Source organism: Chaetodon auriga, chromosome 13 (assembly GCF_051107435.1).
Source record: "Chaetodon auriga isolate fChaAug3 chromosome 13, fChaAug3.hap1, whole genome shotgun sequence".
Classification (NCBI taxonomy): Eukaryota; Metazoa; Chordata; class Actinopteri; order Chaetodontiformes; family Chaetodontidae; genus Chaetodon; species Chaetodon auriga.
Genome location: NC_135086.1, coordinates 15,673,813 through 15,701,744, shown reverse-complemented (window position 1 = coordinate 15,701,744; position 27,932 = coordinate 15,673,813). Strand labels below are relative to the sequence as shown.

Genomic DNA, 27,932 nt, shown 5'->3' with positions numbered 1-27,932 from the left:
CCGTGTTTGTGCGTGCGTGTGTCCAAGATAAAACATCTAAAATAAACACTTGTCTACTGTATCTTCAGTTAAGGAAAATATCCTTACAATGAACAAGGTCTCTATATTACATTAAGTGTGCAATGAAACAGGGAAAGAGGTGCGAGTGGAGGGGGCTGAAAATCAAGTGGAAGAGTGCGAACGTGTGTGTGTGTGTGTGTGTGTGTGTGTGTGTGTGTGAGAGAGAGAGAGTGTGTGTGTTGCAGGATAGCAGGACATTCAACAGCACCAAAGGGAGAGTCACAATATCGGGGGGGGGGGGGGCTGATGGCGGGGGCTGGGTGAGGAGGGCTGGGGGGCGGGGGGAGAACAAGGCGAAGGTGTATGAAAGCAAAGGCACTCCAAACTATAGTTACACTATACATGACTAGTTCTTGTTACAATAATACAGCTGTCATCTACTGTACTGTACAGGTAAGATTGAACATATGGCTGGATAAAGCTGATCATCATCATCATCATCTACAATATCCATAAACAACATCAGTTTGCCCTGATTCTGCTTCTTCTTTTTTTTTTTTTTTTTTTTTAATCTTTTTCATGTCTTTCCCTACCCTTTGTCATCTTTGTTTTTGCTCATAAACAGTACATGGGTCTGCATATATACATACCTTGAACACAACATGGAAAAAAAAAAAAAAAAGAAAAAAAAGAAAATCAACATAACAACATAAAAAACAACATACAAGTCATACAAGTCAGAATTTTGGTGAGGAGCATTTATACTGTATATACAAATTCTGCTTTTTCTTTTCTTTTTCTTTTTTTTTTTTGAACTTTAAAATGTAGTGAGTATTCTCTGTAAATAAGACGCTTCGACAGACTGTACCGAGTGGCTCTATGTGCGGCAGGTGGAGGAGAGAGAGCGCGAGTCAGTGGTCACAACACGTGAGACGGTCCGCGGTGAGCCGGAGACCACCGGCCGGGACTTCTCGAGGAGTCGAGGGCAGAAAAGTGTTGAGAGACATGTTGGATTCTTCACAGGGACAGAGAGAGAAAGAGCTGGACAGGGGGACGATGCTTGTCTGGACACTGCACTGCCACAGGAACACTGTTACAGACAGGGTCGGTACAAAGACAGGGAATAGAGCAATGCCCTAAAAATCCATCTACAGCCTTAATACGGACAACACAGGAGAACAAGGAAGTGACTGCTGGAATCTAACCACACTCCAGCAAAACAAATAAAACAAAAAAAAAAAAAAAACAACAACAACAAAAGAAAGACACCACCTTATCTAAATCTATTGTCTTTAGGCAGCAGCAAATATTGCCACTGCTCTGCCAGATATGAGCTCACCATAAATGAATTCTGAACCATTGTAGTTAATATACATAATATCTATATATACTTTTTATACATAAGGAAAAGTAATATATAAACTGTGTATGTATGCATGTTTGTTTTGTATTGTATGTATATATTATACAAGCACACAGGACCGGATACATGTCACATCCATCGCACATGGCAATCCAAAAACATCTGCCCAGGAGTACAAAACAAACAAAACAAACAAATTAAAAACAAGGTCGAGTAAAACAGCTTGCTAACCATTTAAAAACAACCCCAGGCAAAGAAACAAAGCACAACCTGTCCGTACATTACCCCCGCAGGTGGGCTGCGTCTTTCCACATACATCATGATCATCATGCATCCATGTGTGTGAGGATGTGCGTGTGTGTTTATGAGTGTCTGTGTGTGTGTATACCCGTGCGTGAGCCTCATGCCTTGTCTGCAGAAGTGGAGGTGAGAAGTGAGAGGGTGGGGTGACGCCCGGGTGATCCTAACCATACTCAGGCCATGCACTACAGGAGGAACCGAAGGGGAGGGGGTGTCGGCCAGGGGACGCAGGGGTCAGAGGTCAAAGGCTGAGGTTGCAGAAAAATGGAACAATGTGGAGGTGGACAGGACAGAGGGGGGAGGCCAGGTAAGGAGAGGAGGGCCAAGGGGAACAGCTTAGGACTTTTTCTACAGATTGTCCTCTTACAAACATTAGCAGGCTAGCATTGTGTATACATGTACAGTGTACTTTTATCAATAGTACAGTTGACAACACCTCGGGCCCTGCGCCTCGCTTCCCCCGCTGAAAGGGCACGGAGAGATGTCTTTGACGGAGGATGGAGGAGAGTTCAAACAGCTGGATGAGGGGGCCAGTCAGGGATAAAAGAGGCAGATTGGGGATGCTTGGTTTGTGGTCATGGCATGGGGCTGTTGGCTAGCTGTTGAACCCGGACTGCGTCAGCGTCGCTCCACTGCTGTCAGGGAGGAGAGCAGGGCAGAGCAGAGCTGAGCGGAGCGGAGCTCACCCCCTGGCCGGGGCAATGGAGAGGCCGTGGGCTGGGGCTGAGACCGGGGCAGGGCGGGTGGTCTGTGGGCTCAGGAGGTGGAGTTGGAGGCCGAGGCAGAGGCGGTGGTGGTGCTGGGACCTCGCTCTGTGCTGCTGCCATCTATGGACGGGGAGAGGAGATGGTCATTTACAGTTAGGTCCATGAAGTTAGTGTGAGAGTGACAAAGGCAGTGCTTTTCAGTGTAAGGTTCACATCCACCAACTTTTAGCAGAAGTTAAAATCCACAGAACTTGAAGTCACAACCAGTACTTCCAACAGAGAAACGGGGCTTCGAGCTGCATAAAACAAGTGTCTGTCAGAGGAAGCCTGGCTCTAACCTGTGGTAGCAGAGGCGTTGGTTGGGGTAGAGGCAGCGGCCTGGCTGCGGGCGTGTGCAGGGATGAGTATGGAGGCCAAAGAGGGATTACTGGATAACTCTGGAGAAAAACAACAAAAGAAAAAGAAGGTAACGGGTCGTGTTTTCATAAAGTTTCCTCCAAAGTTTCCTGGCATTAGAACACATATTCTAAGAAAAAGGCTGAATCAGTCTTTTCAGTTATATTTGCGATTCAAAAGCTCCTCTGAGTACGAGTGACACCTGCATACCCTGGGTGGTGAAATTGAAGAGCGAGGGCTTCTCTCTCCCGTTGGGCAGTTTGACGTTGGGGTCGCGCAGCTCGTCAAAGAAGGAGTGCGCGCAGGCCTCTAGAGGGGTGAGGCGGGCCGTGGGCGTGTACTCCAGCAGGCGAGAGCACAGGGCGATGGCCTCCGGAGGCGTGCGCGGCCGGAACACCTGAACAGCAATTAGACACAAAGAACGGACGTCAGCAGTGATCGCGTGAAGTCGACTCTCCAGCGCTGTCAAAGGAAAGAAGACATTCCACTGTGGTTAAAACTCACGCACTCACACACACACACACAAAATGAACTGGTGTCCTGATTTTATGAAACCTGTTTGTATGTCAAGGTATGAATCTATGAAAGTATTTGATTGCTGGAACTGAACCGCGGTCGTAGTGACTGAACGCAGTCGCAGAGAGCGACCACAGCAGGGCGCCTGAGAGGCCAACAGGAGGACACGCTGCTGCTGCTGCTGCTGCTGCTGCTGATTGGACGACTCTGTTATCCAATGCAAGAGCTAAGGGTGGGACTCCTGAAGGGGGGCCAGGAAGACTGAATGTCCCTTTACTGTTTCCCACCTGTTTCATTTACACTACGACTTACGCTGCCAGTTAAAGTCAGGTTGGGCCTGAAAACGTCATACTGACAGATGAAGGACTGACCGAGCAGGGTGAACTCCTCAGTCAGTCTGACACTGTGCTGTAACTGACATGTCACAGGTTCAACATACTCAACCAACCCTTAAAACATGTTCAGCCAGCCAAAAGCATCTGCTCAAATGAATGCAGAGCAATGCATTTCTCCTGAGCTGCATTTCAACTCTGAAACGCAAAGAAAACAAAATCAGATAGCAGACATATTCAAAACATTGCATAAGCTTGACAGACACTTTCAGTTGGGATCTGACAAGACTTTAATGCACTTTGTGTATCCACAGGCAGCCGAAAACCTTCACTCAGTATCGACAGTGTAGATGTGACAGTTGCTACCTTCGCTTTCTCAAGGTTGTTCAGAAAGGAGCGAACACACATTTGACAAAAACACAAAGCAGCCATACTGCATGGATAAACACTGCTCAGACTATTTGATGGCACGTTTAGAATGCTTCACATGCAGCAAACTACCAAATGTGTAAGCCTTTAGCCTTTCGTTGTACCAGTAATGCTTCGTGGGGTCTTAAAAGGCTCCGAGCAGGTGTGGGGCTGTGTAGGTGTGATGAGGCTGGATGGCTGTGGAGCGACACGTTAGCAGCACAAGCATAATGCAGGGGTGGATCTTAGAGAAGTAAAAGAGCTGCTGTACCTGTTGACTCACCTTAGTCCAAGGGTGTGCCTTAATCTGGGGAAATTTGAACTCGGTGTAGTTGGGGTTCATCTCACGGATCTGCTCTCGGGTGGGGGTGCCGAGAACCTGGGAAGAACAGGATGAAAGAACAGGACACGGCGTCACATCTTTAAGTTGAATTCCTGTTCATTCTGAAGAGACCTCTGTGTCAGACATGAACACTTTTACCCTCTGTGAGTCACCCAGGGGATTACCTTGATAATTTCAACCAACTGATCCACTCCACTGTCACCGGGGAAGATTGGTTGTCCTAGCAGCAACTCTGCCAGCACGCAGCCGGCTGACCACACGTCTAAAGTAAAAGGAAAGGTCACCAGAAGGAGAAAGAAGTGAAAGAGGGGCAGAGATGACCTAGATGAGCAGCAGTGTGTTCATCTTTCACAATCAAATAAATCACGAGTAACATGTAACAAAACCATTGGTGCTGAGGTTAAGCTTGAAGTGCTTATTAAGGCTGAAGTGATGAGCCTACCTATGCTGGAAGTGTAGTCAGTCGCACCAAAGATGAGCTCAGGGGCTCGATAGTAGCGGGAGCAGATGTAGGACACATTGGGCTCTCCACGGACCAGCTGCTTAGCACTGCACACAAAATAAAAGCACAGGATTATTATTGTTGCCCTACTCTGTGGCAAATTGGCCAAAAAGAAGCCAAATGTGAACCTAAAATGAAGGATTTCCACAGGTGAGTTCTGGATAAAAAATAAACTACTGTCCACCACCTCTTCACACGGTGACTGTTCACACATTTAAACTCCTCAGATGAACACATTAGACTGTGCACACGTCTCAGCTATAAAGGAATATTTCAACATTTTGGGAAATATGCTTAAGATATGCTTAATATGCTTAAGATAAATACGAAGATCAATACATGACACAGTCATGTCTGTATGCTACATACGGGGCTCCAGCTGGGAGACGCTTAGCTTAGCCTTGCATACTGGAAAAAGAGGGGAAACAGCTAGCCTGGCTCTGTCCAGAGCAAAAGAAATTCACCTCTCAGCACCTCTAAAGCTCACTAATTAACACATTGCGTTGGTAAACAGCATGTAGCAGTGTTATGGGGGGGTGGGGGGTGGGGGGGGTATGTACAGGACTATTTCTTGTCTGGGTGCAGTGAATCTCTGGAGACTCAAGGTTAACAAAAGACGCTGAATAGTAAGTTAATCAGTGAGCTTTATAAGTGCTGGTAGGCAGATTTTGTTACCTTCAGATAGAGCCCGGTTAGCCTTTTCCCCTGTTTCCACTCTTTATGCTAAGCTAAGCTAACCAACTGTGGGCTGTAGCTCCATACTCTCTGCAAGAAAGTGAATAAGCATTATTTGCCAAAATGTCAGACTACTCCTAAGCGCCAAGAAAAAAAATGGACCACTGGCGGCAAAGCTGGATAAATCACTGAGTCTCACCTGCCAAAGTCGCAGAGCTTGAGCACGGCAGTCTCTGGATCCAGCAGCAGATTCTGGGGCTTGATGTCCCGATGACAGATCCCAAATGAGTGGATGTAGGCCAGGCTCCTGAACAGCTGGTACATGTACAACTACATAGAGAAACACACACAGGTTACGACAAACAGCAGTGTCTGGAAACAACCACTTAATCAATCAAAAACTGATGATGCACAGTGAGTTACAGACATAAAAACAGATTCTTTTGTTCTTAATGCATCACATCTTCAGGTTATTCGTCTAAGCATCTCAATCAAGGTAAGTATTTTCTTGCAAAATGACAAAAAGTGCTTCTTTGTCTTATTACAGAGAGCTAATATGTGCCATGTCTTCTCATCCCACATTTCCTGTGTTAATGAATATTTATATCTGCGATGTAGTTAAAAAGGTGACTGTGAGTGCTTCAGCTCTGTGGGAATAATTAACTGGAGGTGTTTTTTTCAATTACTTCACTGCGATGGGAAAATCATTTCGACTGAAGAGGCCATGTCCAATGAGTTTTTTTGCCTTCGCAAATTATTCTCACATTTGTCTCACAAATGTGTCACAGCCAAGAAATAACTTGAAAAGTAACAGACAAGTTTCACACAGTGTGGAGGAGAAGCATGGCATGAGAGGCAGAGACGGGCAAAATACAGCGCTGTGAAAATATCTGGTCACACCTTCACTTTGATCCTGTCACAATCTTTATGTAAAGTATTTTCTTTTACAGTAAAGCAAGAAAAATCCGTTTATTTTTACAAAGTTGATGAAACTGAGACGTTTAAGCAGAAATCAGTACATCCTTTTGTACCCAGAGGCAGTGCTGATAATGAGTGGACTAAACCTGGGGACATCATTTGAATTTAATTGAAATTGATGCTTAAGGTTCAGGTTTTAATCAAATAAATGTTATACTCGGTACTTTATCCAAAAATGTACAGGACTTATACAGACGCCTGTCTAAAACCATCAACCAACACATACAATGAGGGAGTTTGATTAAAAACGGTGGTTACGAACCAGACACACACACACACACATGCACACACGCACACACTTCTATACCTTGACATAAACCATGGGCAGGGTCTGTTTGGCTCGGCTGTAGTGTCTGGCCACTCTGTAGACAGTCTCAGGAACATAATCCAGAACCAAATTCAGATAAACTTCATCTTTCTGTTGGAGAGAAGCAAAAAAGAGAAAATCAAGGTCGTGCATGCACACACGAATCAGGAGAGCAGTTCAAAAAACCTCTGAAAACATGTATCATAGTTTGCAACGTCAAGTGTAACAGTCCCCCTGACAAGTCAGAGTGTGACTACAACATATACGCACGTCCATGCACATGCCAGCTGCCCCATATGTCAAAATGAATGTGACGTGTCTTCCCCTGATGAAAGAAGCCGTTTGTGGGCTGATGTAAATGATGTGTCCTCACAGCCTAACTGGGGATCCATTGTACAGGACTCTTCCCCCGAGGGCAGGAAATACACAACCGTGCGTCATAAAGGCCTGTACTCCAACAGCGGCCGCAGACAATGATATCATTTCCTCATTTCCTGGTTGGACGTGGCCCGTGCTGGAGGGCGGGCTTGAGCACGTTCTGCTCTGGAGCACACCGGCCCTGAAAGGATGCTGTATCTGAGGCTTCTCCACCCAATTATTCCAGGACTTCCTTTGATTCTTACCAGAGTTAGCAAGCACTGAGTCATCGGGTGTTTCTTGTGAATCCATTGTTTGAGGCCTACAAGTCAAGACTGCAAATCACACTCATCGCTCGTAACTCATAGCTCGCACACCCATTCATGCATTCACAGCGAGCCTGTCTGTCCCTGGTGGTTTGTTAGGTGGAAAAGCTGATCCTTCAGAAGACATGTTTTGACCTATCTTAGCATATCTGCAACATAATGTGCTTTGTGCTCACTGAATGTTTGAGAGGATAGCACCAGATCTGGGAAATATACCAGTAACGCCTCATGTAATACTTTCACTGACCAGTATGGTTGACCATTGTCCAACCGTCAAACACAGGTCTGTAAGACGTGCTGCCTCAGGGTGATATAGCAGGACTTACGACTTCAATCAACTAATTATTCTCTCCCTCCTATCTCGAGCATCCATTTACTTTGGCCCCCTCCCCCCCGTCTGTTAGCAGCGCTAACAGTCTGCCCGGCAGCTGAGGCGGTGGACAGAGCTGCAGGTCTGCAAAGTGCAATGAGTGAGCTGGTGCTGTGTGAGGAGCTCCCAGACAGACTGTGTGGCACACTTCTGTCAGCTCAATGGCCCGCTTTGTACTGACTGCTCTCTCCTACTCAATTAGACACATATATGGTGACTGAGTGAAAGGGCTGAGAGGACTGGGAGACGGGCTAATGCAAACGGGTACAGCTATTAGTGACGATGAGCAGCATTTCCCCAAACAGCTCTCAGACATCGGTAGCCTTGTTTACACACTCGTCTGTCACAGGCATCACCCTCCCCCCGCACTCTGCCTGCGTGTGTGCACACCCATTCCTTCCCCACTAGCAAAACTCCCATTGATAACATTTGTGACGACTAGAAGGCGCGCTCCACCTCCCGGTAGCGCCACCAAAGCTATATTTAGCCTAGCAACAGTGATGACTCACTTCCTGCTTCACAAAGCCACTTCCTTGGCTTGTTCCCAGATGGTTAGCTTGGGGGGGAGGGGGAGATCTGATTGGCTCCTTGCTTGCCCCCGGCTAAATAATTCAGCCTCTAATTTGCTGAGAAAATGGCTTGCACCTGAACAACTGGCTCAGCAATCTATCAGTCACCATGCTGCGCTGTCCTGGAGGAGGGGAGTGGTGGGATCTGTACAGTACGTAACAGCCTGTGTGCATGTCAGTTTCTATAAGTGCAGCTCACATTAGCATGTGGGTTTGTGCTCCCTGGTCACATGTGAGTACACTCAATCATGCTTGGCACAATACATGAGTCAGCACATGACATAACGTGTATGGAAATCCATATGATTGGAGAAACATACACAACCATCAGTGTTAATAAACCTATGAAATGACAGACAGACAGACGCTTAGAGGGACATACAGCTAATGAAGACTGTTGCAACTGGCGCTACAGATCTCAGAATAAATCTATAAGTGTGTGCAGGGGCCACAGCCGGATATATGTCAGGCATTGGCATAGCCATAAACTCTCACTCGTAATACTGTTCGGTGGTAAATCCTGTAGCTCCACCACTGCAGGACCAGGATCACTGGAAAGCTACATTGGGACAGTGAGGGGCAGATTAACCTGCTAATGGGCCCTGGGACTAAAATAAGCTGTGAGGCCAACCAACCACTTTTGTCCCTACTCTCTGTGCACCCAGTCATCTTCAAGCGACCATCATGTGAAGAGCAACACGCAGACTATACATGGAAGCTTCCGTGTTTTTGCCCTGAGCCCCAGAAACCGACCAGTGCAACTCGTCTACTTGATCCTCCGGTGTCAAAATCTAGTCTTAAGAGCTTTTATTTGTTGTTGCATATTCCTAAATAAAGGTGTATTTAATCAAATGCTGATGTTTCGTATGTTTGCATGTCAAAGACTCAAGTGAAGCTCCTGAAAGCAACCGTGTGCTTTAGTGTACACACACAGCTGAGGGCAACTGCGTGTCAGCCGAACGTCTTCCATGCATTATCTGTGCGGCTGCATATTCTGAAGAGGTAAAAGTCAACTGGCTGTTTGCCTAGCTGCCTACGCCGCTTGGACCAGAGGCCTTCTGTTTGAACAGTATTATACAAGTGGTTAAAGGGTAAAAGCAAAAGCACACTGTGTGTGTCAAGCACGCCACATGCCAGCAGTTGCATAAGATGACCTGTGCACATGCAGATGGTTACAGCTGCAGTAGTAGTCTTAGCCTGGCTCACAGCGGCAGCCAGCGTGAACCCTCCCATCAGGACACCAGCAGCTCCCCCGCACACCTGACCTGCCCTCATCTTATCTCTGACTCGCCCTCTTGCTTTTCTTTCCTCGCATCGATCCATCAACTTGTCCGCGACTCTCCATCCATCCACTAACCTCCCTATGCGGATGACATTACCTTTAGCCTACTTCACTGGCCCCTCTCACTCCGGCCTCTATGGGTGGTAAATCCCCATACCAACAACATGGTGCCAGTCTCCATAATTAGCCTGGAGTGAGACGGTAAGGCAGAAGAGGAGGAGGAGGAGGAGGGGCCCACAAAAGCATACATGAAAGGGAGCGCAGGAGGGGGGATTTTGAAAAGGTGGAAATGTGAAAGCAATGAAAGATACAAACAGTTATCGAGTAACAAAATTACTGCCATTACAAAAACCAAGCTGGCAAAGTGTGGAGTCAGTGTGGTGACAAGTGTGTCAGTATACCAAGAATTAGCTGTGATTCCCAGAGGTCAGCGAGCACATGGCACGAGGCGAGAGGAGGCAACTGGGTGGAGCTGACAGCACACAGGGGGTCTATAATTAACCGATACCCCTTCCCATCTCTCAGTCGGCCCTCCTCCCGCCCACTCTCACCATCACCTCTCCCCTATAATCCCCCACAGCCTCGCGTGGCCTCGGTGAGTGTGCAGCATGGAAGCATTCCTCGCTGCAGTGTCATGGGCACCCAGCAGCACGTGTGCCAGGTTCATGTGCATCTATATTTGACGCACGGAGCTCTGCCCGTTTGTCAGCTAGTTAAATGACATAGTCCAGCCTCGTAGTCTCCAGGGGACCCCCGACGGTTGACGGAGACAGACAGCAAGGCCGGGCCACAGTCGGAGAGGGGGACTTCCCTGTCGTAGTGTACTGTAGCATATGTGCTAATGAATTTATCGAAGGTCCGGCGGACCAGGAGGAAGACATATGATGGGAGACAGCACGGCGGACAGGAGTTCAAAAGGCAACACAATCAACATAAAACACCAGCACTATATCTACGGTGATTATTAATAGTCGTTACTCTGAGTCCTGAACTTGGGAGAAAGCTAAATTATTTTACTACTCTGACTGAAGCCAAGTGCTCAATCACATTTAAACACATTGCAAGCTCAGGGAACCTTTAATGTCCTCTGAAGACGAACAAGCCGGTACTTAAAAGAAATATTCTTCAAGCACTCTTCGGCAGAGCAAGGAGAGGTAGTGTCTTCACGGCAAGAGACTGTGACGTATCAACGTATCATTGAGACAGGCGTCCGTGTTGTATTAGAGAAACAGGATTCGTGTGCATCGTCTGGCCCGTCCTTGAATATGTTTACGGAAATGTGGGACAAAATGTTACTGACGGTAATTTGAGGGTGGAGGGAACAGAATAAATTGTGCTTTTGTATTTTCATACGGATGGAGATTCTTTTAGAATTTTTAATTATTCTTTAATTTACCCCGTGCACATTCAGCCAACTGACCTTGTCTCCACTGGAGTAGAAGAAGTAGCGCAGGCGGACGATGTTGCAGTGGTCCAGCTTCCTCATGATCTGCAGCTCACGGTTCTACACAAAGCAAAGACATGAACGACACATTTGAGCTCACATTACGTTTGAGTTTCATGCTCATGGTTCAAGGAGTCTGTGGACCTTTTGGAGACCTTGAAAGCAGAATTAGGGACATTTTTGACATTCAAAGCTTCTATTGAGGTTTAGAGGAGGTTCGGGTTAGAAGCTTTGAACGTCTGTCGTCACATTTTATGACGTCAGCAGCCATCACACAAAATCCTCAGTGATTCATCAGACTTTTTCTTTAATGAATGTAACTCATCAGTTTTGTCAACATAAATACACACAGGCATTCAATAAATTTGGACTTTTGGACCTCACAACACTCTGGCTCACTGGAAATCAAATCCTCTGAGTCTACAAACAGTGAAATACTAATATTAGTGTACCTTGATCTTATACCGGGTTTAAACTGAATGAATAGACATGGAATAAAAAAAAAAAAAAACTCATTCAGCATTTGGATGTCAAGCTTTGAAGCTTCAAAATATTCGGCACATCGGTAGTTACGTCTCGAGCATGATTCACCCGTAATAGCTGCAGAGAGTTGTGCTTAAAACAACTCAAAATCTCTGTGTCTTATGACAGAAAACGCATTTGCCACCAATCACCTCACAGGACAATCATCTCGTTGTTGCGTCACTGTCACAAGCTCGATGTGCCAGTTTGTCAGAATCAGCATTTGAGGAAACTGGATGTGGTAGAGGCTAAAGAATGCTAACAAGTGGAAAAAACATGGACATTCGTTCCCTCAGAGAAGGACAAATCCCACGGGCTAAAACATGACCGCACAGTTCAGCATACTGTGTGGCATGTTGCCTGTTCCCATCAGAGGCAACAACAATTACACAAAAAAGGCCCTTCGAAAGCAAAAAGAGGTTCTAAGTCAGACAGAGAGCAGAAACATGAACGGTGTTTAAGCTAAAATTGTCTTGGGGCCTGTAGCGTGACGAGCCGCAGGCTTTCATGAGGCCACGAGGAGAGAACGCGCCTGAGCAGAGCACTCAGTCGACTGTATGTTCACATGCAGCGAGTCGATGCAGACAATGGTTTGTGCATATGGATGTTCTCAAGGGTGGGCAGGAATTCAAGCCTTACATAAAGCTTTAACGGCTCCATTATAGTTGAGATTTTCTCCCCTCGTCCATTCCTCCTTGCCTCCCTTCTCCTCTTTATCAGAATGCTTTCTGTTGACTGGCTCTTAAGTGCTTGTGTAACTTTCCAAGAGAGCGGCCTCCACTCTAGAAAGTGGACTCCAGAAAACAAAAAGAGAGCAGAGCACAGGGACCCGAGTTAAAACCCGACGGTGGCGGAGCAGAACAGTCATTACATAAGAACCTGACTTTTCATTTTGAAGCAGCTTTAATAGAAGGTTTCTTTTTTTTTTTTTAGCACTGATTGTTGTACATGTATATGATGTTATTTATAGCAAGTCTTCAGGTTTTAGTCAGAATGTGGGATTTTACATAAAATAACCACTCATTTTTCCCCTGGTATTCTCATAAATGGAAATAACTACCAACACAATATGCAAACTATCATTTTCAGGTTTTTTGTGTAATGAATAGGACCAGAATGAAATCAGCTTACAGCCTACATTTACTGAGAAATGACAGACTCAACTGACAGAGGGACTAACCAGTGGGCTAGCTCGGTGACTAATTCCCTGGCTGACAGAGTGAAAATCAAGCGAACTGGCTGACAAAATGACAAAAAAACAAAACCTTGCACTCTTAATGACCAGCTGTCTTGCATTTTTTACACCAACAACTGTCCCAGCGTTTGGGTTTCTGGGTGGAAAAGGGTCCATGGGGCTCTTGCGGGACATGAAATTAACTGACTGACGACAGAGCGACCCGATGCACCGTCTGACCCACGTTTTAAGCAAACACGCGCTTCAGGTTTGATGTAAAATAATATCAGCATGCCAGCCCTGTACTGTTAAAGTGGGTTCAACAAGCCTTGATGTGAAGGGAGACTGAGCTGATGAGTGGCTAAATGAGAAGCCAATCAGAAGCCGGCAGAATGATCAACTAACCCAACCCAAGAGAGAAAAGAGAGTGTGGAATGTGGAATAAAAAAAGCTTTTATTCTTGTGCACGGAAATGAATAATTAAACCCAGCACAAATCCTCCAGTGTCTGCGCAAATAAAAGCAACTGCAAGTTGAAAATGGAAATCCTAATTTGATATCAGCTGTTCATCTGGAACACAGATGCAGCTTTTGATCCAAAGAGGAAAACAGCATTAGAATCGGTGTTACATGACTACTTATGTGGTGCCGTAACGAACAGTTGATTTCCATTATTGATTCATCTTAAAATCACCTCATTGCTTAGATAATTTATGTTTTGGATTGCTGGTCAAAAAAAAAAAAGACATTTGAACATCACCTTGGATTTCAGGAACATTCTTAATATTTTATTATCATCCGGCATTTTATAGATGAAACAATTAAATTGACAAAATAATCCACAGATTAACAGAAAAAAAAAAGAAAAAAGTTCCCGGAGTGCAGGTGATGAACGGTCAAATCCCAAAGATATTCAGTTTACCACCACGGCAGATTAAGAAAACAAGCCGACTCAGCAGCTCGCCGACGGTCTGAACATGATTGACGAGATAGTGAAGAACGGCGCGAGCTGACTGACTGATTGGGTGACTAATGAGATCTGCTGTAATGTGGGTCAGTACCACGCTGGCTGGCGCGGGGAGATATGCTGCTGTCCTTCCGCACTTTTCTGCCACTTTCTGACGATTTAATCCCCCCTCATTCATTTTTTAACGGAGCAGAGTGAGCCGCCTGTCCGCTAAACAAGACCTCATCATCGAAGCAGCGACGGCAGCATTTTGGAGCTCAACAGCCTGGTTTAGACAATTCCCCCAGACTAATTCACTTACAGGCAAACACGAACGGTTCCCACAGTCCTCCCCCTGTTTTTCCAACCTTTAAACGAGAACTACCAACGCACACACACAACCCCCACATCATAAAGTGACATCATCGCGTGTGGGTCACAGACCAGCCATCGAACCATCGCGCACTGCAGGCAACGCCCTCGTCTTCTTGCAGTGGCTTAGAGTGTGTGTGTGTGTGTGTTTGTGTGTGCATGTGCGTCGTTATGTGTGAGAAAGATGGTACCATATGGAGGAGGAGTAGACAGGCTGTTCAGTAAAGCCCTGCCCAGCTCCAGTTCTGCTGCAGTCCTTCCTGCTGACCTGTCATCCTCCAGTGTGTCAGCAGCCCAGCCAGCAGAGACAGAGAGACACAGACGGAGACGGAAAGACAGACAGAGGGAGAGAATACCTCAGCTCGCAGGCTGCTAGAGGCGCTACACCTTCCAGTGCTGATGTGTGCTGTCACACAAAACCACATCCAGTTTCTAAAAAGCTCAAGAGCATCAGAACAATCGCACATCACCCACACAAAGACACGCACGCACGCACGCACGCACGCACGCTGCTTCATTGCTCAGCTGAGGTTAGCACTTAAAACTTAAAAGTGTTATTCTATATTCTTTATTTTTTATTGTCACTAAAGTCCAGAAAAACACAAAATGTGTGACTGTGGAGGTTTCCAGCAAACAGCTGACAGGCTGACAGCAGTCAGTCACAGTGAGCTTCCTCTGATTTTCTCTGTACTGGCTGTTTCACCCCTCTGGCATCTTGCTCTCGGATTGCACATTATTTCATTCAATTATGAGTTAATGATGAGGGGGAAGAGCTTCCCGAGCTCTTGAACACGTGTTTATGGTGCATTTCTTGGGAACTACGTTCAGCGGCGGATGAATACAGCAGCAGGACAGTGTATGTGACTAAAAATAAACGGCGTCCATCTTCATCATAATGAAACAACAAAACAATGTGGCTCAACAGACAAAGAGGAGAAAGCTTTATCGAGCTTATAACACTCATTAATTAGACAAATTAACTGGTGGTTTCTGTCTTTTTATTGGATTTCTTGAGAAAATCGCCAGACTTGGCCTTTAACAACGTTGAGTAAGCACCACTACCCCCAGACATGCTCTCACTCTGCGTGTGTGTGAGCTGGTTTTAGTGCAAGCATCCATTTTCCAATAGGCTGATACGTGATCCCTCTGATGGGAGTGGAGGAGGACCTATCCCATAATGCACCGGGAGCGGATTGTGAGCCCACCAAGACGCATCAGCTGCACCCTAGCACAGAGCCTATTCACATGATTGCCCTGTTTGACTTGTGCATGTGTGAGAGATGGTGAGAAAGCGTTCACACATGTTGGACGAGCACGGTTCTGCTCATCCAGCCTCACGTCACAGTGAAAAAAAAAGCAGAAGTGTAGAAAAAAAAAGCCTTTGATGAGGAGAGGGAAGAAGAAAATAGACCGCAGGTGTTTGGGTTTGTTTGTGTGTGCGGGGCAGACACACACACACTTGGCGGCGCGTGCTTGGCGGTCATGTGAGGAGTCTTAGCGCTCATTTGCTTCATTTTTCGTAACAAGCTGTGCACAAGAAAGGACGTGCCGGGCGAGTAGAAACGGCGGGACAGAAGAGGAGACAGACGGCGCGGAAGACAGCTGAGGTAGAGGGTCTGCGATGAAGAGGAACACAAAGAAGGAAAACAGTAAGTGTGATCATCAGCTGGCCTCTGTTTGAACATGCAACCTGCTGCCATGCTAACCACAGGCTAACGACAGGCTAACAGGAAGCGCAGGATATGACTTCACCATGGCCGGCACACACAGCCACAAAGCGAGTCCTGGACAAACATTGTGTGTTTTGCGACAGATGGTCGACCTCCACACACACACACACATTAGGTGACATCATTCATCTTGTCTGCAAAAAGAGAAGGACACGCACCTGCTGACAAAACTGTGCCGAACCTCTGAAAGGTTAAACCGAGGGCACGGAGCCGCTGAAGTATTTAGCTGAACCGGTTGGCTCAGCGCAACGGTCCCAGGGCGAAATCGCTACAGGCAACCACATCTGACTAAACTTTGACTAAACTCCAGTGACTCTCACAGGAGACGGAGCTGGAGGTTGGCACTCCAGGAGACAAAAGGAGACACCTCGGCTCGTCCTGTCATCACCCCTCTCGTCCCCTCTTGCTAACACACCCTGACTCTCCTGAAAGGGACAAAGCAGACGTTAAGCAGCATAACGCCAAAGCTACATACCACAGCGTCGATAGGCTAAGCTGCAGCTCCGTATTCACCACGCAGACATGAAGACTGGTGTCAGTCCTCTCAGCAAGTCAGCAAAAGCCTACGTCTCAAACTGTCTCTTAAAGGGCCTCTTACCGATTTCCAGCCTCCTCTATTAAATTAGAAGACGTTTAAATGAGCCAAGATCTCGTGCAGAATGGAGTGTACGTGTTTCAGCGCACATGTGGAACACATTAAAGTCACACACTGTATTGCATCACGTTAACCGTGCACATGTGTACGGGTTTGTGTGATATGGACGCAACAAATGAAAGCGTAAAAATCTTTGTTCATGCTTTTTCTACACCAGGTTTCTCTGGACAAACGTTGACGGACACACTGGAATCTGGACTTCGTCAGGGATTGCCTAGCGTGTGTTATATGAAGACAGGAATACCTTCTGACAACCTTCATTAAAGAAAAGAGAGGACAGAAAGTCATCCGTCAGGCTGCTCAGACGTCAGTGTATTAGGTACAGGCGTCTAAAACTAACACAGCCTAATCCAAAAACCCTGCAGCAAATCTTACCTTTATCAAGGTTGTAATGCTCAGCTGTTGAAAATGCTTCAGTGAGGTGTTGATTCAACTTAATGGCCCTTTTGGAGGCTCCAGTTTGTGGTGGTTTTGAATTATATCGTATCGTAGTGAGAGGCGTTACCAACATCCTGTTTATATCAATGACAGCAGGCCACCCTGCTTCATGCATCCTTCATTAATGCAGGACCTACTGAAGGCTGTTGTATTAGACCAGGTAGGTGGACATGTCCATAACGTATATGTGTGGTCTCACCCAAGGCCAATAATATGACTGTTACACAGAGCACCCATAACCCTCAACTCTGAAGACTACAAACTTAATGAGAACCTTAACAGCTGTCCTGCAGGCTTAGCAGTCTCAGCTCTTTGATCTGTCAGCCGTGAGCTAACAGCAGGGACGTTGCCCCCCCCACCAACAAGCCATCAGTCAAATCTATTCAAAGCACAGGAGGAGGATTCCAGCAGAGCTTTGATTGGAAGGAAATATGACGTTTCCACGGTGGCAACTGAACTAAACATGACAGACAGCTGAGTATCAATAGGAACCAGTTTGTTTGTGGGAGAAGAACCCTCCCCACCACTAAACCTGACACACACACACACACACACACACACAAACACACTTCCTGCAAGAAAACACACACATGAAAGCGAGGATGTGTCAACTGCTGAATGCTAAGATGTCTTGCCTTTGTTTTCTCTTGTTTCGCAGCTTCGCTGATCTCACTGTTCTTGTGAAAGATCACTCCATTCATGTCTCTTTCACAGTTACTCAGTCACATTCATTAATGCAACAAATCCCCACTTTGGTTACATTGTTAGGACAAAAGGATGACTGGGAGAAAAGAGAGCACGCGGGAGTGTTTGTGTGCATCAGCATCTTTAATGCATGCTGCTGTACTCGGTCCTTCTTGTTTGTGAGACGGCCAGATAAGCTGGAGGACGTGTCGCGTGTGCACGTCTTACCTTAAATCTCTTGTCTTGCAGGACCTTCTTGATGGCCACCAGCTCTCCAGAGTCGCAGAGCTTGGCCTGGTAGACGACGCCGAACGAGCCGTTGCCGATGACCTTGGTGTCCGTGTAGCTCACCTCCTGTGGCCGGTCGGGGCCTTGGCCTGGGGTGGCCACGACTGTTGTCACCTTGCTGCCATCTTTGTCCCCTAAAGAGAAGACAGATGCAAATATTAAGAACACGTTCAGCACTATACATCATCCAGTATGGGGGAGAGAAGAGTCGGACATCAGAGAGGACGTGGCAGTTAAAGTAATATGAAGCATTATGAACGTCAAATCATAGTGAAAGACATCCATCGTCACCTCCAGGACAGCATTTTCAAATTGCTTGTAGCGTCAAACCAAGAGTCTAAAGACATTTCATTTATAATCATATAACAGAAAACAGAATGTTTCTAACTTGCTAATCCTTTTTGACAAACTCAATGGAAAACAACATATTTAATGTTTGACCTCATCAGCTTCAGTGATTTTGGTAAATATCTGTTTATTCTGAATTTGATGCAGCAAAGTCGAGACAGGAGCAAATAAAGACTGCGAAAGATGTGGAATGTTCCAAAAACACCTGTTTGGAACATTCCACAGTTAAACAGGTTCATTGGTAACAGGTGATAGCATCATGATCGGGTCCTGGAAAGGCTCAATCGCTCGCAAGAAGGATGGCATGTGGGAACACAGTCCATCTACACATGATGCCATTCTGGATTTATTTACGTTTTACGCGGCGTAAAAACTTTTTTTTTGGAATCGGGGTTGTACTCAGAAAAGCGCAGGTGTTGCTACCAATTTTTCAAGTGTCCCTGTGAGTCATGACAGTGTGACAGTGCGCCAGCATGCATAATGCCAGAACCCTGAAAATGAAGCAGCTAAATGGAATCCAGCCATCATTAATTTTATCTCCTACACCTGTGCTTTTCCCACTGTGACACGTCAAAACGTCTCCTGCGAAAAAGGCCCAAATCATCATTTGCTTGTCTCTCCTGCTAGTCACCGTCTCACCATCGTCAGACTGGGGCGTCTCAGGGCACGGCAGCCTGCTTGTTAGACATCTGTGATTGACAAGTAGCAGTTTTGAATGTCTGCTGATTTCTTGGCCAAGAGAAACGGAACAGTGGCACAGCAGCGTTTCCTTGAGGCTCTGCCTACACTGACCAGCTTGTCGTGTTTGTCTTCTTTTGGTAGTCGGACATTAGTCTGAAATATCCAGAGGCAACAATCACACTGACTCAGCTGTTATCTTAAGAGCTGGAGACAGAAAGACACTTGACTACTCTGCGAGGCCCGTTAAAACGCTAGAGATCGTTTTTTTTTTTTTTAATCAGGAAGCATGCATCCTGTTCAGGGCTAAAGCAACTTATCGATTACATCGATTATAAAAATATCTGGCAAAGAATTTCATCATCAGTTACTTGGGTCTATGTTATGATGCACGATGCGCCGTGGTAACGTCTCCTAACGTGGGGGTAGTAAGGCAGCCAATGCCGCGCCTTGCGTACGTCACGTGATGAATTGCAGGAAATGACAGCATCTGTTTTGTCTCTGGGGGCATTTGAGGCAGAGAGCAACTATAGAGCAGAGAAAGGCCTGATTAAGGTTTCATTTTAAAAAGACGGACACAGATCCGCCAGAGACGGCAAATTTAGCTGAAATGATGTCGTAGAGATGCTGGGGTGCAACGTCACATTCTGGAGTTTGTGACTTCTAGCTTTTGTCTTTTTATCCGATGACTAACTGATTAATCGAAGTAATAATCGACACATTAATCAGTTATCACGACAGTCATTAGTTGCAGCACTGGTGTTTTTATCCAAATCAATGCATCAGATTACAGGGATTAGCATGGCCTGGCTTTCTGAGACAGACCTGCGCAACACCTACGATCATCATCAATGTCAGAGGCCAGTAAGACCCTGTGTCAGATGCTAATGCGCTATAGATCAGAATCTGCTTTTGCATGCTCCTCCTCCCCTTCATGCCTTCCTCCCCTCTGGTCAGTAACTGGCTTCTCTCCCTCTGTCTCACACTGCCTCCCCCTCCTCATCCCCGACACAAGTGTCAAACGGTCCAAAATTCACATTAGCTGGCAGTTAAAGGCGAGAGTGTGCGTCGCGTGCCGCATATGTGAGCCCCTGCTCCTCACATCCACTCTCTGACAGGCTTTCCAATTAACCCCAAACCTTCCACGCAGTGCGACTAAATCCTAGCGGCCTACCGCTCCCGCCTTAAAATCTACTTATTGCTCTCATCCGAATATTCGTCTTTAACATGAACTGCAGCAGGAAAAGTTTGCCCACGAGCCAAACGTCCCACACGACTAAAAGAATCTAAACATCTTTGTTAAATCGAAGTCTAATTTTAGGCGTGTTGCTGAGACACTTTAACACATTTGTCACCAGCTCACAGTGGGCCCAAAATCTCGTTGATGGGTGGATTAGAGCTGCTTAATAAGCGCGACCGTTCCAGATCGAGGGTCGTCTAATAGAAACTCCACTGCCGCTGTGTCCTTTCCATACGAGGAGGAGGCGACCATCTGATGCTGAACACCAGCGTGTGGCCAGCCTGCATGTGAGAGCAGAGGTTTACTGGTCTTATCCATTTTCATACACATCGGCTCGCTGGGCTTATTTTCAAGCAAGGTTATTGATTATGACGCACTCGTGTCTGTGTGTGTTTGTGTGTTTTCCTTTTGCCACTGTGTGACCAGTGAGTGGTCCAATTACTGACGATGTGATTAAGATCAAAGGGAAATGGAGGGGGGGGGGGGGGGCAAGCCAAGGGCCGAGTCTAGAAAGAGAAACTGAAGACGGATTCTATAACAACAGAAATAGACTTTCCAAGAGAGTGTGAGCGAGCGAGCGAGCGAGCGAGAGAGAGAGAGGGAGAGGAATATGAGTCTGCCTACATATTCCAGCAGGGCCACTTCCATGACGCCTCTGCACTTCCTCAAGCCGTGAGAAAAGTCTGTGCACGTTCACACACGCGTAGACAGAAACACACACACACACACATGCAATCTCTTACTGGTACAAATGAGGAATGACCAGGCGCTCAGACTGCACGTCAAATGGCATTGTTTTTGCATTTCAAGTGACTGACTGGAGGCCTGCATGAAGCATGGTCATTCACACAGTCAGGTGGTATATCGCCTAAAAGACTTTGTCATCAACTGCCAACGTTCATGCAGATTTCTCTCCGTTTCATACCTGGAAATTGTCACAACCAATGACAAGTGAAGGACTTTTTTTTTTGTTGTTCTTCAGCTAGACGCACCTTGCCATTAAAACAAATTATCCCCAAGTGAACCATCAGACAGTGTTACAAATGTCCTTAGGCCCCGTTTAAAGACGTGATGAAACAATTCGAATCACAGGCCAAAGCACAAACACCCTGCAACATGCAGCATTACCACAGTTACTCTGTCAATCACTCTCCCACAAGAATGGAATTATTGTGACTTATCACAGAGCACGATTTCATGTATACATGATGTGCCACTCGGCTACAAAGTGCCACAGACAAGACAGCTGCTGCAGCTTTTAGCCGGGAGCGTCAATAGTCAATTCAGGTCACCAGACTAGTTCAGGCCGCAGCTGAATATGGCGAACGTGTTCACAGAGGGGCCAAAACAGCAGCAGCGTGGAGCAGTTTCAGGACACATGTGGGGCTGAGTATCATAAAAGAAATAACAAAATAAATGATGAAACTGATTTGTGTTTGGCCAAATTCAGACTACAAAGCTCTGCATTAATCAGCAATATGATCCAAGTGTAAATAAAGAAGCGCGAACATTTAGCGCAGACTTAACAACACAATTACTGGCAGACACAGTGTTGGTATTATAGGCTTACATGGGGGTAAAGAAAATTCAAAACTGTGTTTTAGAAATAATTTTGAGCTTGCTTTTTGTTGCATGCACACAGTATGTGCATGTCCACGTGCACCATCCGTGTCGCACTCAGCGTGGGAACTTCGAGTACCGGGTTTCACTCTCAGTTTTCAGCTCTGAAGCTGCGCTCAGATGTTCCCAAGAGCACAACCTCTTCAGTCTTTGTGTAACCTGACACGTAGCATAACTTTACGTGCAGCATTTTCTCACAGGTTCATGAACGGAGACGCACAACCGCAATTTGAAATAACTTCTGGACGTCATTTGTACACTGACATTCTGGCATGTTTACAGTTCACCACACAGGCCCGAATAATCCGACATTATCAGTAAATTTGACTGGGTATTGCAGCATTACAGCATATGAACAAGTGTTTTCAGACTGACTGATTCAACTTAAAGTCAGACTCTCTGCGACACTAGAATTAGACGATTCTGAAAAAGTTTCATTTATATGCAGAGGACTCACTAATTGTATGGGCGTCATTTTCCCCTTTGCATCTTATGCACATGCTTTTTGTCTGTCTTAGGGGTCTAAACAGAGAAGGAACACTCGATTCCCCTGACATGAGCCGTCCATTCGCTTTCAAGATATTCTAAAGGGCGCAAATGTGCAGCGTTAGTCTGTGAGACGCTATCAGGTTGTGGTTGTAACATTATTCACACATTTTCTACAAGCGGAGGGATCGTTTCCATCCCATTCACGTTGAATCGTTACGATTGAACGTCACAGAACATGCACACGCCGAGCCGCCCGTGCGTTCGCTGCTCTCTGGAGACACACACAATCACACGCATGTGCACGGCGTGTATCAACTGCCAGGCTATCGCAATAATGTCACACACTGTGCCTTCAAACATTGAGGCTCGTTATTGATATTACTTTCAGTCATTTCAAACTGTCAGAAGCACTTAGTCACATGGGTCGAGGCAGTGTCAGTATGATGGGCATATTTATAGCTCTGGAGAGGTAAAATACACAGAATGTAAGTGAAATGGCTTCAGCGCACGCCAGCTGTGAACTGCAGGGCGCAAGTGATGTTGGCGAGGAATGGATGAAGAGATCTGCTAAATTCCTGGACGACAAAACGGACTGTGGCATGAGCTCATACGCGCAGGTGTAGAAACGCATGCACGCGCAACACAAAGTGCAAAGTGTTCCACCGCCGGTGCAAAGCCGATGAGATAATTCATTACAGGAACATCCAGTCACAGGAATGTCAAGACATCAAGAAATCAGTAGGGTTTCTGATCAGACACGATGAGGGTGCATAGATTTGAGATATCAGACTGATGTGCACGCTGCACAGCCATGATTCCCAGTCCAGAGACCACAGCGCACACACCCAACGGACTGTCCACAGCGTGATCGTCTCCTCTGTCCGTCAAACGTCGGCTCTCTATTCAACCCCGTGAGCGATTCTGATGGTCCCTGTCTTGTCTGCAAATCCTCTCTGTTTCATTTGGAATCAGAGAGTCTAATTAGTTCATTTGTTCCCATCATCACTTGCAAAATGTGAGACAGGGACAGAAAGGAAAGGGGGAGAAAAGATGGGAAATGGGGGGGGGGGGCTTTGAAATGCTAAACAGGCCGCTCGTTGTTCTTGGCCAGCTGCCTCACCCCAAAAAAACAAAACCAAAGCGTGCTCGTGTGGGTGTGTAAATGTGTGTCTGCATGTGTGTCTGCATGTGTGTGTGTGTGTGTGTGAGTTCCTGTCTGCCTGTGTAGGAAGGCTAAGAGCATACTCTCCAGGATCACACACACCAGCTACAGCTGCTCGAGATAATCAGTCAAGTTATTCACACACATATGAGTGTGTGTGTGCGCGCGTGCGTTTCTGGCATAAGCTACTCTTTCAGGGACAAATTTCAGACTAAAGACCAGTTAACTGGGGACAGCTTGTCCAAATGGGGACAAAAGCTTTGTCCCCATTTGGAAAACAGCTGATTTTTGGCTCACTGGTTGAGGTTAGGGTGAGTGTCGGGGTGAGGCGTGTAGCAGACCTGGTTTGGGTTACGGTAAGTCTCCAGGAAATGAATGTAAGTCCATGTAACGTGCACTGAGGTGGTGGAGATCAGAGGAATGACACACTACAGATGATAGTGGACAGGAAGAGAAAACAAGTCTCAGGTGACACAGAGTTATATAAATTCAGTCCAAAGTGCAAACATGATGGAGCTGACATTGCAAGTTGTTACCTCTGATTTCAGACATTTCTGTAGAAAAACCATTATTTCTTACAAAAGCAGTCCTTACGCTTCATTTGAGTTAACTGATTTGACAACTGATAGAAAATACTTTTGGTATAAATATTTTTTAATCCAAAAGTGCCAAACAAACTCTAGTTTCCATTGTCTTGAATGATAATCCGTATCAGAGTTTGTGAAAGACGGTTTTCACACTTTATGTTTACTTTTATACGCTGAACAATTACTGACTAATCAACAAAAATATATCTGGAGATTAGCTGATAATGAAAATGTTACTGGCAGGCTTACACTGGAGCTGAGCGACATCCTTAAGACAAAATCAGGCTCACTAAGGGCGGCGGTGATAGCATCTGAATGTGATTGCAAAGGGGAAAAACTGTCGTTCCTCTCAGGACTGTGGTCCAAAAGCTGCATTTTAATACCAGGAAAAGACTAAATTTAAAGTGTAGCACATCATAATGTTAACATAGCCAAAGCTCATGTTTCATTATTCATATTATATCGAGGGGGAGCCTCACCCAGCTCTACCTCACAGGTTTGGTTTAAGCCAGCAAGTCTAATTGTTTCTATTCTGTAAGCCCATCTATCCTCAGACCCAGAGGATCCTGCCAGCCAGCATCATGCCCAAGTTCCTGAAACCTGTCCCTGTCAGCTGGACGCGAGACAGAAGCAGCGTTCACACAGCTTTTTTAGAGGAGGAGGCAACAAACAAAGAGGATGATGACATTGTTTCATGTCAAATATTAGAAGAGTTTTGGTTTAAATGAGTGATTGTGGCGATGAAAGAGCAGATTAGGTTAAAAATCAGATACTATATAACTCAAATCTCTGTATGAAGCCTGCAGACGGAGAAGTCTTTTCATTTCAACAGGTGCCTTCTGAACCCAAATCTTATCACCTTTCCTTGTTCTTCAAAACTTCCAGTCTCCTTCAGTTTAAACAACTTCTCACCTGCTCTGCTACATTCTCTCAATGCCTCCTATGGAAAACCTTTGCAAGCGTGCATTGACTGACTATCACAGGGGACATCTGCACGAGCAAGTTCTTTCCTCTGCGGAGCTGAACACCACCTGCTTGCAGAAATCAAATTATTGAACACACAATTAATTGGGCGACTCCGGCTCCGGCCTTTAATGGCTGATAATGATGTACTGACTTACCAGATGAGTCTCTGGGAGAGAAATATTTTCAGGCTGCGGACACGCTGGTGTTTAGCTCGTGTAATGCTAAGTCCTCATGGTCAGCCTCGCATTTCCTGCTAATTCAGTAGCTTATGTCTGAACAACAAGCAGGCCAAAGACTTAAAGAGTCCTCCAGGTCTCACATTTAGCCGAATTACTGCCTAACACAAGGTTTCTTAAAGTGCACAGCATTTTTCCCTTTGACAGCAACATAACTGTGAATGTTACACACTGACAGGAACACACCCATATCTGGGCCAAGGTTGAGTATCACGTTTGGGATGGGAGTGAATCTCCCTGTGCGTGTTCATGTGTGTGTCCTAGTCTACTGAGTGGTTTCCAGTGCCAAGGCCCAGAGGAGAGCCTCAGCCTCAGGCCTCACCCCACTAACACACATCATGATCACATCACAGCCCTGAAGCAACATTCCTGAACAGCCTCATTTTTTCCCCTCACACACACACACACACACACACACACACACACACACACACACACACACACACATATGCATGATAAGAAAGGGGTGTAGCTAGATGTCACTAGTCTGAACAGTCATTAGTCATTAATGGTGCAGATATAAGCATTAAATATTTCTTGAACTAGTACTATCTGCTATCTATGACACACACACACACGCACACACACACACACAGTGATAAAGTGGTTTTAGATGTATTCGTCAAGAGGGAATTTACCGTAAAACAGGCAGTGGAAAGGTGAGTGAGCGGGACTTCAAACAGTAGCTGAGGTCTTATTAAGCAGAGACGTTAAAAACAAAGAGAGACAGGGGGAGATGTGACTGTGCCAACCCTGCCAGGCTCCCTGGTTCTGCAGGTAACTTTAGGCCCACTCAGCCGCATGTGCTTCGTCTATAACCAGCCTCCGGCATGGTGCCACTTCATCCACGGGATACTCTGTCACACTCCCTCCAGTCGTCGCGATGTCTAATTTCGACACGGCCTACACGCTCCAGTATCAGTGAAGCAGCCTTCTCCAGGATCACGTCAGTTTCAACCATGGGCGCACCTTCCGCTTTGACAGTTGCGTAATAGACCGGCCATATCGCTTTAACTCTGTTACGCAGACGCTTGGTGCTATGTAGCAACGCCGCTATGAGATCTAATCTGCATTCAGATGGACCATAATCACACCGGATCTGCAGTAAAAGGAGAGGGCTTGGTTTTTGACCTGGGCCGGTGCCAACACTACCCTCCCCTGGCCCGGCCCTGCCCCGGCGCGGCCTGCTAACCCTGGTCTGGCTGACCGGTCCCGGGGCGGCGCGTCAGGGCAGCGGTGTGCGCTCACTCCGAGGCGAGCAGCGTGCGCACCGCTCAGCGCCGGCCAATCTCAGCCAGTGACACAGATACATGACAGGGCTAGGCTATCCGGAGCTAACGTCACGCTCGCTTGACACATTTTCAGCCTGGTTAGCGAGGGGACATTTTGCGAGGATATGTAGCCCACAGTGGGCCTGGTGCATGCAGAAAGAGGTAGGCTACACGAGAATTAACAGGGGTGTACTTACTGCTGACTTTCATGCTGCCGAAAGCCGAGGGCTGCGGCACTGGCTTGCAGCTCTCCGCGAAGGATGTGGTCCTGGGCCGACCCGACATGTTCCAATCCCTTTGATTCTCTCTCGACTCGGGAGACTGTGACTTGCTAAACGGCAGGGCTGATCGATTCGCCGAACCTTCTCATCCAAAAAGGATGACAGTAAATGAATAACACTATAATTCACAGGGAAGACGGGCAGAAAGCGACCCCCTTTATCCCGCGATCGTTCACTCTAGTTCGTATCACCTAATAAACTACCCTTTATTTCCACCGGCGGCCAATCACAGCATCATTTATTCCTTATGTTCCAGGTTTTCTTTCAGCGGGCCTTTGAAGACACGTCTCCGACTGAAATAGTCATGAATCTGGCCTCTCCCTGTGGCCCCCCGATTAAAACCAATTGCGATTTCTTTCTGGATGCGGAATCAGTGTCACACAGATGAAGAAGGGTGAGATCAGGTGATAAGAGTGCCGATCCGGTGCGGATCAAATGGAAATGCGGCGTTTTCAGGACAATTCGGGACACATGCAGTTCCTCTTCATATCCCGATGTGGAGGCTCAATGATCCGACTGCCATGGCGGCTCCCTCGCTATACCCTAGCCTACAGACCGTCCAACGGAAAATCTGCCAGTTGCCACAGTCTTCTTCAGCGAATTCAAAGGCTCTGCGCTGACTCCTAATCCGCCCTCGTCGCCGTCAATTTTCGGTGTCTTTACCGAGGCCCCGGGGCACCGACCTCTCCAGAAAATGATGGTCTTTAAGTATAGAGTGCGACGATACTGAATTTCTTTTTTTATTCCTTCCCCATAGGTTTCGGGCTCGCTGTCTTTGTCGCTGCGCACGTTAGCTACGCCGTTTCCGTAAAGGGTTACGGGGATTGCTCCGCCGTCGTGGGAGGAGGTTCACGCTGTTGTCGTAAACTGCGAAGGAGAATAGGAAAACTGTGAACGCGCAAACGGCGAATCTGGGGTGGACAATTTAGCCAATCAGAGAAGATATCCTTTAGAAATAGGCGTTGATCGTGTTCCTGCTGTCCAATGACAGCGCTACTCTTCAGCACCACATGGCATAATTTTCTTGGCACCGCCCTCACGACTTCAAAGGCTTTTTCCCATGCCGCGACA

The 27,932-nt window shown here is 46.5% G+C and overlaps 1 protein-coding gene across 2 annotated transcripts; it reads right to left on the bottom strand.

The window, feature by feature from the left end:
• Positions 1 to 542: 542 nt before the first annotated feature.
• Positions 543 to 27,662, bottom strand: gsk3ba (glycogen synthase kinase 3 beta, genome duplicate a). Of its 2 annotated transcripts, none has more exons than XM_076746536.1 (11): positions 26,778 to 27,662; positions 17,924 to 18,117; positions 11,152 to 11,235; positions 6,828 to 6,938; positions 5,742 to 5,872; positions 4,808 to 4,914; positions 4,530 to 4,627; positions 4,294 to 4,401; positions 2,977 to 3,163; positions 2,709 to 2,807; positions 543 to 2,490 (listed from the first exon to the last, which is right to left on the bottom strand). In XM_076746536.1, exons 1-11 carry the CDS (start codon positions 26,863 to 26,865, stop codon positions 2,420 to 2,422), a joined length of 1,278 nt encoding a protein of 425 aa, XP_076602651.1. In that variant the 5' UTR covers positions 26,866 to 27,662; the 3' UTR covers positions 543 to 2,419. The 2 variants fall into 2 exon arrangements, with proteins under 2 accessions (XP_076602651.1, XP_076602652.1); XM_076746537.1 differs by having other exon boundaries at positions 4,306 to 4,401.
• Between the last annotated feature and the right edge of the window lie 270 nt (positions 27,663 to 27,932).

Excerpts from the sequence above, each read along its gene's own strand:
- gsk3ba (XM_076746536.1), bottom strand. The coding sequence starts at position 26,865 with ATGTCGGGTCGGCCCAGGACCACATCCTTCGCGGAGAGCTGCAAGCCA. Across the intron at positions 4,915-5,741 it reads AAGCTCTGCGACTTTGGCAG|TGCTAAGCAGCTGGTCCGTG; the intron begins GTGAGACTCAGT and ends TTTTGTGTGCAG. Across the intron at positions 4,402-4,529 it reads AGTTGGTTGAAATTATCAAG|GTTCTCGGCACCCCCACCCG; the intron begins GTAATCCCCTGG and ends TGTTCTTCCCAG.